Source organism: Ylistrum balloti, unplaced genomic scaffold, assembly GCF_031769215.1.
Source record: "Ylistrum balloti isolate Yb309-2 unplaced genomic scaffold, AGI_CSIRO_Ybal_v1 Utg369650, whole genome shotgun sequence".
Taxonomy (NCBI): Eukaryota; Metazoa; Mollusca; class Bivalvia; order Pectinida; family Pectinidae; genus Ylistrum; species Ylistrum balloti.
In genome coordinates, this window is record NW_026781906.1 from 803249 (window position 1) to 818028 (window position 14780).

The 14780-nt window shown below is 37.3% G+C and overlaps 1 protein-coding gene across 4 annotated transcripts in view; it reads left to right on the forward strand.

Moving 5' to 3' along the window:
• Window positions 1–14780, forward strand: part of LOC132556305 (AP-3 complex subunit delta-1-like) — a 49473-nt gene that overhangs the window by 4292 nt on the left and 30401 nt on the right. For all 4 annotated transcript variants that reach the window (XM_060220691.1, XM_060220706.1, XM_060220699.1 and 1 more), the window contains exons 2-6: window positions 7239–7334; window positions 11566–11646; window positions 12563–12643; window positions 13835–13942; window positions 14650–14779. In XM_060220691.1, the coding sequence (XP_060076674.1) occupies window positions 7239–7334; window positions 11566–11646; window positions 12563–12643; window positions 13835–13942; window positions 14650–14779 (496 nt within the window). The remainder of the gene's footprint in view (window positions 1–7238; window positions 7335–11565; window positions 11647–12562; window positions 12644–13834; window positions 13943–14649; window position 14780) is intronic.

Consider the following 14780-nt stretch of genomic DNA (forward strand, 5'->3'; position numbering starts at 1 on the left):
GGTTGAATAGCTACCAAGTTTGTTCAGGTTATTGACCTTGACCCACTTTCAAGGTCACAGGAGTTAAATATGATAAGAACTTATGTCCTGGGTGATGATATTTTTGTAGTAGTATGCTTCTGGAATATGTTTTCATCTTTGCAGAAATTTCTATGCAAAATGACCATTTTCTGTATAAGCTGCAGAACAAGTGAATGATTCAGAGTAATATAGGTCCTGTTGTTCAGATTTGAAGAGCTTTTGTATAGGACCTGTGGAAGTTGGAATCAATTTATAATTACCTGTTTGAGATTTATCACATTACATGTGTATCGCCCCAAACCTGAGTCTGTAACTGACTGATAGCTGGCTTGTAAAATCAACATTGATCCAGTTCTGTGAAAACAGGCAATGGTGTTAGTTGAATTATTGCCTACTGGTATGTTGTTTTTTCATTAACATTTTTTTTTGCCAGAATTCAGGAAAATGATTACTGTAACTTCATTAAGCCTGTTATTGGGTTTTTACTTATGTGAACTGTTCTACTTTTACCGAGAATAACTGTTCATGTCAAAAGTTTTATCGTTGACTAATGGGCCTTTCTCTGCTGGACAATAAAATTAAGTGATAGGCCATCAGTAGACTACAAAGTAATTCACTATTTCTAGTAGCTGTGATTTAGATACTACTCTAAGTGGTACTACCATTACCTGTGTATATATATATCTGTGGTAGGAGTGAAATAAAAATGTTGAAATTGTATTCTGAGTAAGGTTTATAGATATCAGGGTTTTTTTCAGAGATTTCTGACATTTTTGCCTCATTTCTGAAAGAAAATTGGTGGAAATTGTAAATTTGGGAATTTGGCTTCAATATTAAATAATTTCAGATGGGCATAGCTGGACAGACAAAAAATCAATTGTTGATTTGCAGAACTTTGATTTTGAAAATCTTTGTTAAACTCCTTCAATGGTATAATGTTTGGTCTGAAAATTAGATTCTGGCTTATATTTACTAACAGTTGATTAGATACATGTTTAAACTTTCCACAGAAGTATATATATACAGAGGTTTCAAGGCTCACTTGCACACTCCTTATTTTACACTGTTGAGATCAATATTGTTCAGCTATAATAGAACCGGGCAAACATGTACCATATATTTCTGTACTAGTATATCATATTTTGATATGTTATAATGGTTGTTTGTTAGCCAATATTATGATGTATCTTGCTATTGGAAATTCCTTGCCAGAGACAATGATATATTTTAGGTTATGTATGTACTGCACACATTGTTTCTACAATTCCTGGACTTTTAGAAACATCGTTGTATGTGATACTGCTGATAAGAATAGCACGCCAGTAGGACCAGCCTTAGGGGGAAGCTTTGTATTGCTGCTTAAAGTGCGTGATAGAGCCACCTTAACAATTGTAATTTGATTAGGATTGTAGACCCTGGGGGATTATAATTACAGGACAGGAAAGGTTTGTTGATCAATCAACAAAATATTGCACATTCAAATTACTGGCGTGTCTGTCTCTACACATTCAAATTACTGGTGTGTCTGTCTCTACACAGTCAAATTACTGGTGTGTCTGTCTCTACACAGTCAAATTACTGGTGTGTCTGTCTCTACACAGTCAGATTACTGGCATGTCTGTCTCTACACAGTCAGATTACTGGCGTGTCTGTCTCTACACAGTCAGATTACTGGTGTGTCTGTCTCTACACAGTCAGATTACTGGTGTGTCTGTCTCTACACAGTCAGATTACTGGTGTGTCTGTCTCTGCACAGTCAGATTACTAGTGTGTCTGTCTCTACACAGTCAGATTACTGGTGTGTCTGTCTCTACACAGTCAGATTACTGGCGTCTCTGTCTCTACACAGTCAGATTACTGGTGTGACTGTCTCTATACAGCCACATTACTGGTGTGTCTGTTTCTACACAGTCAGATTTCTGGCCTGTCTGTCTCTGCACATTCAGATTACATGTGTGTCTGTCTACACAGTCAGATTACTGGTGTGTCTGTCTCTGCACAGTCAGATTACTGGCCTGTCTGTTTCTGCACAGTCAGATTACTGGTGTGTCTGTCTCTGCACAGTCAGATTACTGGCCTGTCTGTTTCTGCACAGTCAGATTACTGGTGTGTCTGTTTCTGCACAGTCAGATTACTGGTGTGTCTGTCTCTACACAGTCAGATTACTAGTGTATTTGTCTCTACACAGATTACTGGCGTGTCTGTCTCTACACAGATTACTGGCGTGTCTATCTCTACACAGTCAGATTACTGGTGTGTCTATCTCTACACAGATTACTGGCGTGTCTATCTTTACACAGTCAGATTACTGGTGTGTCTGTCTCTACACAGTCAGATTACTGGTGTGTCTGTCTCTACACAGTCAGATTACTGGTGTGTCTGTCTCTACACAGTCAGATTACTGGTGTGTCTATCTCTACACAGATTACTGGCGTGTCTATCTTTACACAGTCAGATTACTGGTGTGTCTGTCTCTACACAGTCAGATTACTGGTGTGTCTGTCTCTACACAGATTACTGGCATGTCTGTCTCTACAAAGATTACTGGCGTGTCTATCTCTACACAGTCAGATTACTGGTGTGTCTGTCTCTACACAGTCAGATTACTGGTGTGTCTGTCTCTACACAGTCAGATTACTGGTGTGACTGTCTCTACACAGTCAGATTACTGGCATGCCTATCTCTACACAGTCAGATTACTGGCGTGTCTGTCTCTACATTGTCAAATTACTGGCGTGTCTGTCTCTACACAGATTACTGTTGTGTGTGTCTCTACACAGTCGGATTACTGGCGTGTCTATCACTACATAGTCAGATTACTGGCGTGTCTGTCTCTAAACAGTCAGATTACTGGCGCGTCTATCTCTACACAGTCAGATTACTGGCATGTCTGTCTCTACACAGTCAGATTACTGGCGTGTCTGTCTCTACACAGTCTGATTACTGGCCTGTCTGTCTCTACACAGTCAGATTACTTGCGTGTCTGTGTCTACACAGTCAGATTACTGGCGTGTCTGTCTCTACACAGTCAGATTACTGGCGTTTCTGTCTCTACACAGTCAGATTACTGTTGTGTCTGTCTCTACACAGTCAGATTACTGGTGTGTCTATCTCTACACAGATTACTGGCGTGTCTATCTTTACACAGTCAGATTACTGGTATGTCTGTCTCTACACAGTCAGATTACTGGTGTGTCTGTCTCTACACAGATTACTGGCGTGTCTGTCTCTACAAAGATTACTGGCGTGTCTGTCTCTAAACAGTCAGATAACTGGCGTGTCTATGTCTGCACAGTCAGATTACTGGCATGTCTGTCTCTACACAGTCAGATTACTGGCGTGTCTGTCTCTACACAGTCTGATTACTGGCCTGTCTGTCTCTACACAGTCAGATTACTGGCGTGTCTGTGTCTACACAGTCAGATTACTGGCGTGTCTGTCTCTACACAGTCAGATTACTGGCGTGTCTGTCTCTACACAGTCAGATTACTGGCGTGTCTGTCTCTACACAGTCAGATTACTGGTGTGTCTATCTCTACACAGATTACTGGTGTGTCTATCTTTACACAGTCAGATTACTGGTGTGTCTATCTCTACACAGTCAGATTACTGGTGTGTCTGTCTCTACACAGATTACTGGCGTGTCTGTCTCTACAAAGATTACTGGCGTGTCTATCTCTACACAGTCAGATTACTGGTGTGTCTGTCTCTACACAGTCAGATTACTGGTGTGTCTGTCTCTACACAGTCAGATTACTGGTGTGACTGTCTCTACACAGTCAGATTACTGGCATGCCTATCTCTACACAGTCAGATTACTGGCGTGTCTGTCTCTACATAGTCAAATTAATGGCGTGTCTGTCTCTACACAGATTACTGTTGTGTGTGTCTCTACACAGTTGGATTACTGGCGTGTCTATCTCTACACAGTCAGATTACTGGTGTCTCTGTCTGTTTCCATATGCCCTGTAATCTCTGTCTTCATAGCCAGTTTGTTAGTGTATCTGTTGCAATCTCTGAAGTCAGTGTACTGATATATCTTTCTTGATACAATCAAATGTATGGTGCCTAGACAGTTAAATTAATGTTGTGTCTGTATCCATACAATCATTTTACTAAGTCAATTCATTGATGTACAGTTTTTAATTCACTGTTGTCTCTCTGTCTCCATACAGGTTTTTATTCACTGTTGTCTCTCTCTGTCTCCATACAGTTTTTAATTCACTGTTGTCTCTCTCTGTCTCCATACAGGTTTTAATTCACTGTTGTCTCTCTCTGTCTCCATACAGGTTTTAATTTACTGTTGTCTCTCTCTGTCTCCATACAGGTTTTAATTCACTGTTGTCTCTCTCTGTCTCCATACAGGTTTTAATTTACTGTTGTCTCTCTCTGTCTCCATACAGTTTTTAATTCACTGTTGTCTCTCTCTGTCTCCATACAGGTTTTACTTCACTGTTGTCTATCTCTGTCTCCATACAGGTTTTAATTCACTGTTGTCTCTTTCTGTCTCCATACAGGTTTTAATTCACTATTGTCTCTATCTGTCTGCATACAGGTTTTAATTCACTGTTGTCTCTTTCTGTCTCCATACAGGTTTTAATTTACTGTTGTCTGTCTCTGTCTCCATACAGGTTTTAATTCACTATTGTCTCTATCTGTCTGCATACAGGTTTTAATTTACTGTTGTCTCTCTCTCTGTCTCCAAGTAGTTTTTGATTTACTGTTGTCTCTCTCTGTCTCCATGTAGTTTTTAATTTACTGTTGTCTCTCTCTGTCTCCATACAGGTTTTAATTTACTGTTGTCTCTCTCTGTCTCCATACAGGTTTTAATTTACTGTTGTCTCTCTCTGTCTCCATACAGGTTTTAATTCACTGTTGTCTCTCTCTGTCTCCATACATCTTTTAATTCACTATTGTCTCTATCTGTCTGCATACAGGTTTTAATTTACTGTTGTCTCTCTCTGTCTCCAAGTAGTTTTTGATTTACTGTTGTCTCTCTCTGTCTCCATGTAGTTTTTAATTTACTGTTGTCTCTCTCTGTCTCCATACAGGTTTTAATTTACTGTTGTCTCTCTCTGTCTCCATACAGGTTTTAATTTACTGTTGTCTCTCTCTGTCTCCATACAGGTTTTAATTTACTGTTGTCTCTCTCTGTCTCCATACAGGTTTTAATTTACTGTTGTCTATCTCTGTCTCCATACAGGTTTTAATTTACTGTTGTCTCTCTCTGTCTCCATACAGGTTTTAATTTACTGTTGTCTCTCTCTGTCTCCATACAGGTTTTAATTCACTGTTGTCTCTCTCTGTCTCCATACAGGTTTTAATTCACTGTTGTCTCTCTGTTTCTGTAACTGAATTAATGTGATGTAATTGAAGATGTGAAAACGATTAGAAATTTTACCTGCATTTTCTTTTGATAGTGCGAAATTTTCCAGATTCATTAAAAAAATGTTTCTTCATTTCAGTTTTGAAAGTGATATAGATACCATATTTATATTGAGTAATTTCTCTGTTAATGTTATGCTGTACTAGGTTGTCTTGGTGTGTCCACTGTGCTGATGACTGAGGGTTGTTGTTAAGTTCCAATGATGGTGAAATGCATTGTTTGATAGGCTTGTTGTTACCACTCATTGTGCTCCATGTCTGATTATCAGTCTATTGTTATGGTTCCTCTGAGCACTAACTGCAGAACACTCCAGTATCAGGTTATATTTTCCTTCTAAAAACTGTGTCAGCTCTGATGTTTACTCCACGGAGACTTGAGAGTTTTATGATGCTCACAAAGTCATCAATTTTGTTCTGCAAGTTTCCTGAAGCCATTTCCATCACTTACTGGAATTAAGGTTGTGAATATTGGAAATCTGGTCCAGCAATCCTGCTGCCTAGCTTGGTATTAATTTTAGAATTTTGACAGGACAATTAAAGGGGAAATCAGAAGCTGATGAGAAGTATGAACACTTAGTATGCCAAACATTTCGATGTAATTCTGACTTACAATTGTCTGGATTTAGTGACTCATTTTACACTTGGAATTTGCTTTATCAAATAATGTAATTGTATTTTTATATGTATATTATGTAATAAATGGTTGTTACCACAAACACAGCTTTGATACTAGTCTTAGCATCCTTTTCTACTTGGAAAGTCAATATTATGTGCTTTGAAATTCCAAGTCAATGCTATATCAGAGTCAAGGTCAAACACATTTAACGTTGAATTGCTAAAATGCTTGCAGCATAAGATTTAATCGCATACTGCATTGCTCATAAAAGGAAAGAGAGAGAGAGGGGGAGGGGGGGGGGGAGCAGTTCTGCATTTCATAAATTTTAACCAAAGACAGAAAATAAGGTGTCAAATACTTTAAATAAGTGAGGTTGAGATCTGGAGATTTTTGACAGATCTCATATTCAGTACATGTAGGTAACAGCCTTCAGACATTATCTTCAGGCGAAGGAACACAGGAATTACTAAAGTGCTGTAGAACAACTCTACCATTACATTTCTATCAGAAACTGTAAATTTCATTTGAAAAAAGTACACTTTTTTCTCTAGATCTTTTTAGAATATGGATGGAATATGGTTATGTGCTTGCTAATAGCGTTTTATATATAAATGTGTTATTGTAAATAACAGGAAAAAAACTAGCATTGTTAGCAGTTTGTATCACAATTAATATGTCTTTTTATTATGATGTTCATACTATCATTATTATGTTTAAGCCACTGTATTGGTGAAATAATCATATCCATGACATACCTCATTACTGATATAAGCACAAGCATCAGGTCTGTTTTAATCATATAAGTGTTTATTGTTCTTGACTGAAAAATCAATGAATTTTCTTTATGGCTGATTGAGATTAACTTACTGGCGGTACCTGATAGAATGGTTTCAAGTCGCAGACCTGGGCATCACAGCAGATGCTTTGGGATGTCAATGCAACAACAGCACTGAAATAATGGTGTAGAATTTATTTTTACACTGAAAACATTTCTTTTCCTCTTAACACTTTAGTTTATAGGAAAGTCTTGGTTGTAAAAATATTTTCCAGGTCGTCATCAACTATGATATTATGTCCATTTCAGATTTTCTTTTACAGTGACATATGATTGTATAAAAGATTTGAACTTGAAGTTTACAAAAACTCTGCTTTACCTTGATCAGGTCTGTACTGTAAAAGTTTTCCTGTTTTTATAACGCAATGTTTCCTTTTTCAGAGTAAATACATAGCAGAATGTTTGGACGAGATCAAACAAGAATTAAGGACAGAGAATATGGCAGTGAAGGCCAACGCAGTAAACAAGCTGACATATGTAAGTACATATGTGTAGTGATTGTAACTGAAGACAAACTAAGCTGTGTGCATTATGCATGTGAAAATGGTGATTTCTTTCCACAATTATCATTTGAATGCTGACCCCAGTTACTTCCCTTTGTATTGGGCCAAAGTTCTAACATTTATCAACTCTGGACCAGTATGTCAGAGAATATCAGAATAAGTTAAGCTATCTACCGCAATAGTCGCTCTGCCTATCAACAATCTTAAGCATCAAGTAATTTTTAGCTTACCTGGCTGGAAGGGCCAAGTGAGCTTATTTCAAGTGCAATGTCCGCTGTCCATCGTGATTCATCAATCCATTGTCCATCATCCAGCATCAACTCTTTCCTTTAAACAACTTCTTCTCAATAACCAATGAACCAAATGTTTTGATATTAGGCTGGTATGTCCCTAAGATGAAGCCTGGCAAAGTTTGCGAAAAGAAATGACCATAATTTATATTGAAGGCCAAAGGGTCAAATTTTTTCACTGTGGATGGATGATGTTTCACTTGACATTTGCTATATGTGGTTGACATTAGCTTAGGATGTGTCCTGTTCTGTGTGTGGTAGTTGACATAAGCCTGGGATGTGTCCTGTTCTGTGTGTGGTAGTTGACATAAGCCTGGGATGTGACCTGTTCTGTGTGTGGTAGTTGACATAAGCCTGGGATGTGACCTGTTCTGTGTGTGGTAGTTAACATTAGCCTGGGATGTGACCTGTTCTGTGTGTGGTAGTTGACATTAACCTGGGATGTGACCTGTTCTGTGTGTGGTAGTTGACATTAACCTGGGATGTGACCTGTTCTGTTTGTGGTAGTTAACATTAACCTGGGAAGTGACCTGTTCTGTGTGTGGTAATTGACATTAACCTGTGATGTGTCCTGTTCTGTTTGTGGAAGTTGACATAAGCCTGGGATGTGACCTGTTCTGTGTGTGGTAGTTGACATTAGTCTGGGATGTGACCTGTTCTGTGTGTGGTAGTTGACATTAAGCTGGGATGTGACCTGTTCTGTGTGTGGTAGTTGACATTAACCTGGGATGTGACCTGTTCTGTTTGTGGTAGTTGACATTAACCTGGGATATGACCTGTTCTATGTGTGGAAGTTGACATTAACCTGGGATGTGACCTGTTCTGTGTGTGGTAGTTGACATTAACCTGGGATGTGACCTGTTCTGTGTGTGGTAGTTGACATTAACCTGGGATATGACCTGTTCTGCATGTGGTAGTTGACATTAGTCTGGGATGTGTCCTGTTCTGTTTGTGGAAGTTGACATAAGCCTGAGATGTGACCTGTTCTGTTTGTGGTAGTTGACATAAGCCTGGGATGTGACCTGTTCTGTGTGTGGTAGTTGACATTAGCCTGGGATGTGACCTGTTCTGCAGGTGGTAGTTGACATTAGCCTGGGATGTGACATGTTGTGCATTTCTGCTGCTGGTTATCCTCTGGAGGCTTTGTGTTATGTCATAGTAAATTGATACCCAACAGACTTCTCAGCACTAATGAGGCCTGGGAAAGCAATTGTGTCGTTGTGTTTCATAGTTTAAACTATACTTGCGTAATACAATTTTCCATCGCCACATTCAAATTACTCAACGCCACGTAATTACACAAGCATGATATGCTTTTATTTTGTTGTTTTGAATTTTGTTTGGGAAAGAAGTAGAGATTTTTGGTAAATTCAGCTTTAACTATGATATGAAAAATCACTATATTTGGCTGTGAAAATGCACCAAAATGTTCTATAAGCTACAAGATTTGGCTATTACCAGCCTTATAAACATTCAGATATTATTCATTTGATTCTAGGAAATGCATCATTTGTAATTAAACTGTCTTGTTCTTGTGTTGTTTCCAGAATGTGATTTCTGTACATCATCTGTTTGAAATGAGACAGTAAGCTATGTTTATTATCTGTTTGAGATGAAACTGTAAGCTCTGTACTTCATCTGTTTGAAATGAGACTGTAAGCTTTGTATGTAAACTGTTTGAGATCAGACAGTAAGTTCTGTATCTCATCTGTTTGAGATGAGACAGTAAGCTTTGTATGTTAGCTGTTTGAAATGAGACATTAAGCTTCGATGTCAGCTGTTTGAGATGAGACTGTAAGCTCTGTATGTCAACTGTTTGAGATGAGACGTAGCTCTGTACTTCATATGTTTGATATGAGACTGTAAGATCTCTACCTCATCTGTTTGAGATGAGACAGTAAGCTCTGTACTTCATCTGTTTGAGATGAGACAGTAAGCTTTGTATGTCAGCTGTTTGAGATGAGACAGTAAGCTTTGTATGTTAGCTGTTTGAGATGAGACAATATAAGCTCTGTACTTCATCTGTTTGAGATGAGACGGAAAGCTCTGTATGTCAGCTGTTTGAGATGAGATGATAAGCTTTGTGCTTCATCTGCTTGGGATGAGAAGTAAGCTTTGTATGTCAGCTGTTTGAGATGAGACAGTAAGCTTTGTATGTTAGCTGTTTGAGATGAGACAGTAAGCTTTGTATGTTAGCTGTTTGAGATGAGACAGTAAGCTTTGTATGTTAGCTGTTTGAGATGAGACAGTAAGCTTTGTATGTCAGCTGTTTGAAATGAGATGATAAGCTCTGTGCATCATCTGTTTGAGATGAGACGTAGCTCTGTACTTCATATGTTTGATATGAGACAGTAAGCTTTGTATGTAAACTGTTTGAGATGAGACAGCAAGCTTTGTATGTAAACTGTTTGAGATGAGACAGTAAGCTCTGTACTTCATCTGTTTGAGATGAGACAGTAAGCTTTGTATGTTAGCTGTTTGAGATGAGACAGCAAGCTTTGTATGTTAGCTGTTTGAGATGAGACTGTAAGCTCTGTATGTCAACTGTTTGAGATGAAAATGTAAGCTTTGTATGTTAGCTGTTTGATATAAGAAGTAAGCTCTGTATGTCAGCTGTTTGAGATGAGACAGTAAGCTTTGTATGTCAGCTGTTTGAGATGAGACAGTAAGCTTTGTATGTCAGCTGTTTGAAATGAGACATTAAGCTTCGATGTCAGCTGTTTGAGATGAGACAGTAAGCTCTGTACTTCATCTGTTTGAGATGAGAATGTAAGCTTTGTATGTTAGCTGTTTGAGATGAGACAGTAAGCTTTGTATGTTAGCTGTTTGAAATGAGACAGTAAGCTTTGTATGTCAGCTGTTTGAAATGAGACAGTAAGCTTTGTATGTTAGCTGTTTGAGATGAGAAGTAAGCTCTGTATGTCAGCTGTTTGAAATGAGACAGTAAGCTTTGTATGTTAGCTGTTTGAAATGAGACAGTAAGCTTTGTATGTCAGCTGTTTGAGATGAGACAGTAAGCTCTGTAGCTCATCAGCCTGAAACTTCACATTGAACAATGACAGCAAAAGCAATCTAGTGATGACTTGAAATATAAATATTGATCAATTCAGAAAATACTACTTGCTTTACTAAAGGGTTATTTAAAGGTTATTTATTGATTTACTTGCTTTTAACCTGTCAGACTGTGTCAAGTGCCAGACAGTTTACATTCCAGTACCCAATAACCTTTGTGTCTATGTGTTAAGGCTGAAATATCCTTCTTCCTAATAAGTGTTTGATTTGAGAGAGAAGCTTTCTACCTGATCACTTATTGTCACAACAAGATTTTTTCTTTTGTCATTGCTATGGATACCTGGTATATCCATACATCATACCCATTTAGGCACTGATAATCCTGTTTTTTCACAATGAAATACCCCAGTATCTGCTTGGGTACTCTAGTTACCACCCCCATCAGTCAGAGTCATATTACTGTGAAATACCCCATTATCTGATAGGGTACACTAGTTACCACCCCCATCAGTCAGAGTCATACCAGTATTACTGTGAAATACCCCAGTATCTGATAGGGTACACTAGTTACCACCCCCATCAGTCAGAGAAGAGAAATATTATTTTGAAATATCCCAATAACTGAACATACTAGGAGTTGAAACTTCTCTCATTGGCAAAGAAACACCATGCAATATCTGAGTACAGGCAGACAATGTTAAGAGTCTCTTTACTAACCTTACACATTGTGTTTTGATGTGATGTTTGTCTCTGATACAGGTATGATTTATATTGCAATGTGTGTAATTCTGGAGACCCATGCCCTTTGTTCTTAAACCCTACATGTTTTACATATCATAGGATGTGCAATATGATTCCAATGTTTTGTGTTTATATGTGAACACTAATGTTCTGTGTCCACAGCTCCAGATGTGTGGGTATGACATCAGCTGGTCTGCCTTTAACATCATCGAGGTGATGAGCTCCACTAAGTTCACATTTAAGGTAAGTCTGTTGAAGCCAGGTATCCATGGAAACAAGTTTAGGGTCATCTGACAGAGGTGTAGATGTGACTTAGTTCTGATAACAATGTGTTCACTCAGCATACAAACATACCTTTACCTGTGTTGAAATGGGAGATAATCAATAAAATTAGTGGTGAACCTACCATACATTATAAATAAAAGCCCTTGTATGCTGCATTGGATATATAAACAGTAGAAACGCCTTTATAGCAGTGGCATATCTATACCCTGTCACAGAAGAAAATCATGTGTTGATAGGGGAAGTAACTAGTGTAGACTTGGCTTTTTACATCCATATTATTGTAATGAAATAGCTTTGTAATCTTACCAAATTTTTACATTACTTGATTTAATAGAGGAAACCTTTTTTGTATGGACATATACTTAACAATGTCAATAAGTTAGTGAGATTTCACAGAGAAGTACTGTAGCCATCAAATTTCGTGATTTCTTAATTTGTACTGTGTTCAGATCAGGAGAGAATTAAATATTAGGATTACTGAAGTCCGGGGGTGACAAGCATTATTTCTTCTTTTTTTTTTGATGGATTTTCAGAAACAAGCAGTACTCTGTAAATATTTTTCTGATTCACCTCTTATATTGTTGCTGTGTTTAGAAGCTTATTGACTTTAACGATTCCTGTAAGGGAGAAAAGACGTATGTGATTCTGTGGAATTCTTCCTAATTTTGATGAGTACTGTGGTATTTATTTGATGGTGAACTTATATCAACTTTATCCACAGTAAATCTACTTACTCATTAAACTGGGTTTAGATGACATAGAACCTGATTGTCTACTGTTTTAAGTTGTACTATTGTTATGATGCCCCCTATAATTTCCTTTGAAGAGGTAAGGGTTGTAAGTTAGCTTCTTGCTTACTATTGTACTTTTTCAGAGGATTGGTTACCTAGCTGCTGGACAGAGTTTCCATGAGGGTACAGATGTACTAATGTTGACCACCAACATGATCCGTAAGGTATGTTGTGTATAGCGATTTTACATTAGGAAAGTCTCTGTTTAAGGTTTTATGTACCATGAATGGGATTCATACCCTGCCAGGTTGTGTTTTGCTGTTATCAGTTCATTTTTATTGTTATATATTCAACAGGAAATAATAAATTACTGTAACATCATGTGTTTTCTGGGGCTAATTTTTGTAGGCCCCCCCACCCCCACCCCTCCCTATGGACCCTTGATTTTGGGAATAAATTAAGCTCTTTCAATCTGCTTGTACTAATTTTAACAGTTTTTGGACATATGAATTTGTTGATTGAGAGTAACAGCAAAATCCATGAAAATAAATTTCTCACGAAAATGAATGATTTTACAGTATATACTTATCCATTAATGTTGAATTTGTGATACTCTGTGAATGATGATATTATAGAACATTACACAGTAGTGTACTACTTATAGGAGACTGTTAATATTTTCACATTGAATTTGTGATACTCTGTGAATGATGATATTATAGAACATTACACAGTAGTGTTCTACTTATAGGAGACTGTTAATATTTTCACATTGAATTTGTGATACTCTGTGAATGATGATATTATAGAACATTACACAGTAGTGTTCTACTTATAGGAGACTGTTAATATTTTCACATTGAATTTGTGATACTCTGTGAATGATGATATTATAGAACATTACACAGTAGTGTACTACTTATAGGAGACTGTTAATATTTTCACATTGAATTTGTGATACTCTGTGAATGATGATATTATAGAACATTACACAGTAGTGTACTACTTATAGGAGACTGTTAATATTTTCACATTGAATTTGTGATACTCTGTGAATGATGATATTATAGAACATTACACAGTAGTGTACTACTTATAGGAGACTGTTAATATTTTCACATTGAATTTGTGATACTGTGAATGATGATATTATAGAACATTACACAGTAGTGTTCTACTTATAGGAGACTGTTAATATTTTCACATTGAATTTGTGATACTCTGTGAATGATGATATTATAGAACATTACACAGTAGTGTACTACTTATAGGAGACTGTTAATATTTTCACATTGAATTTGTGATACTCTGTGAATGATGATATTATAGAACATTACACAGTAGTGTACTACTTATAGGAGACTGTTAATATTGACATTATGATTAGATATCCTACTATCTTTCACTGTTAACAGGATCTGATCAGTACCAACATGTATGATGCTGGAGTAGCACTTAATGGCCTGGCATGTTTTGTATCTGCTGACTTAGCCAGAGACCTCGCCAATGACCTCATGACCTTGGTAAGTAAATATAAACTGATAGTAACATATTTCTGTTTAGATTTCTTTATTTTGAATGTCCATGTTACTATTTTTATAAATATGCATCCACCAATCACTGTCCTCTGTCAGTGATCAGTCACATGACCTACTTCAGACGGCTTTAACCAATCACTGTCCACTGTCATTGATCAGTCACATGATCTACTTTACACAACATTCACCAACCACTAGCTGTTGTCATTAATAGGTCATATGACCTACTGTAGATGGTACCTACCTATCTTTACCTACTCTTTGTTGTTGTTTATGCATTCTTATGTGTTGAAAGGCGAAGATAATCCTTGGTGCATAGGATGTGATGAGCCATTCACTGTTAAACATTTTTTATTGGACTGCATTGACCTTCTGTCTACTGGAGAAACATTACAAGTCTAAATAACCTTTTTGAAACTATTGAGATTTTTAAAATTCTAAATTATCTGAGAGCTGTTGGTTTTTATTATAGAATATGACTTACCACTTTAATCTTTTGTGGTAATATAACCATTTAAGATTTTTTAACATTTCTTTTTTACCTTTTACTTTGTTTGATGTTTTTTCCTTTTTGGATCTCAGTGTGTTCCACTGGATGATGGCCCTGATGACCTTTATGTGTTGATGGGTCGTTAAGATAATAATAATAATAATAATTGCAGTTGATCTAATGACCTTCCATCCTTTTATAGATGACATCAACCAAGCCATACCTGAGGAAAAAGGCTGTACTGATCATGTATAAAGTGTTCCTTCAGTTCCCAGAGGCCCTCAGACCAGCCTTCCCTCGACTCAAGGAGAAGTTAGAGGATCCAGACCCGGG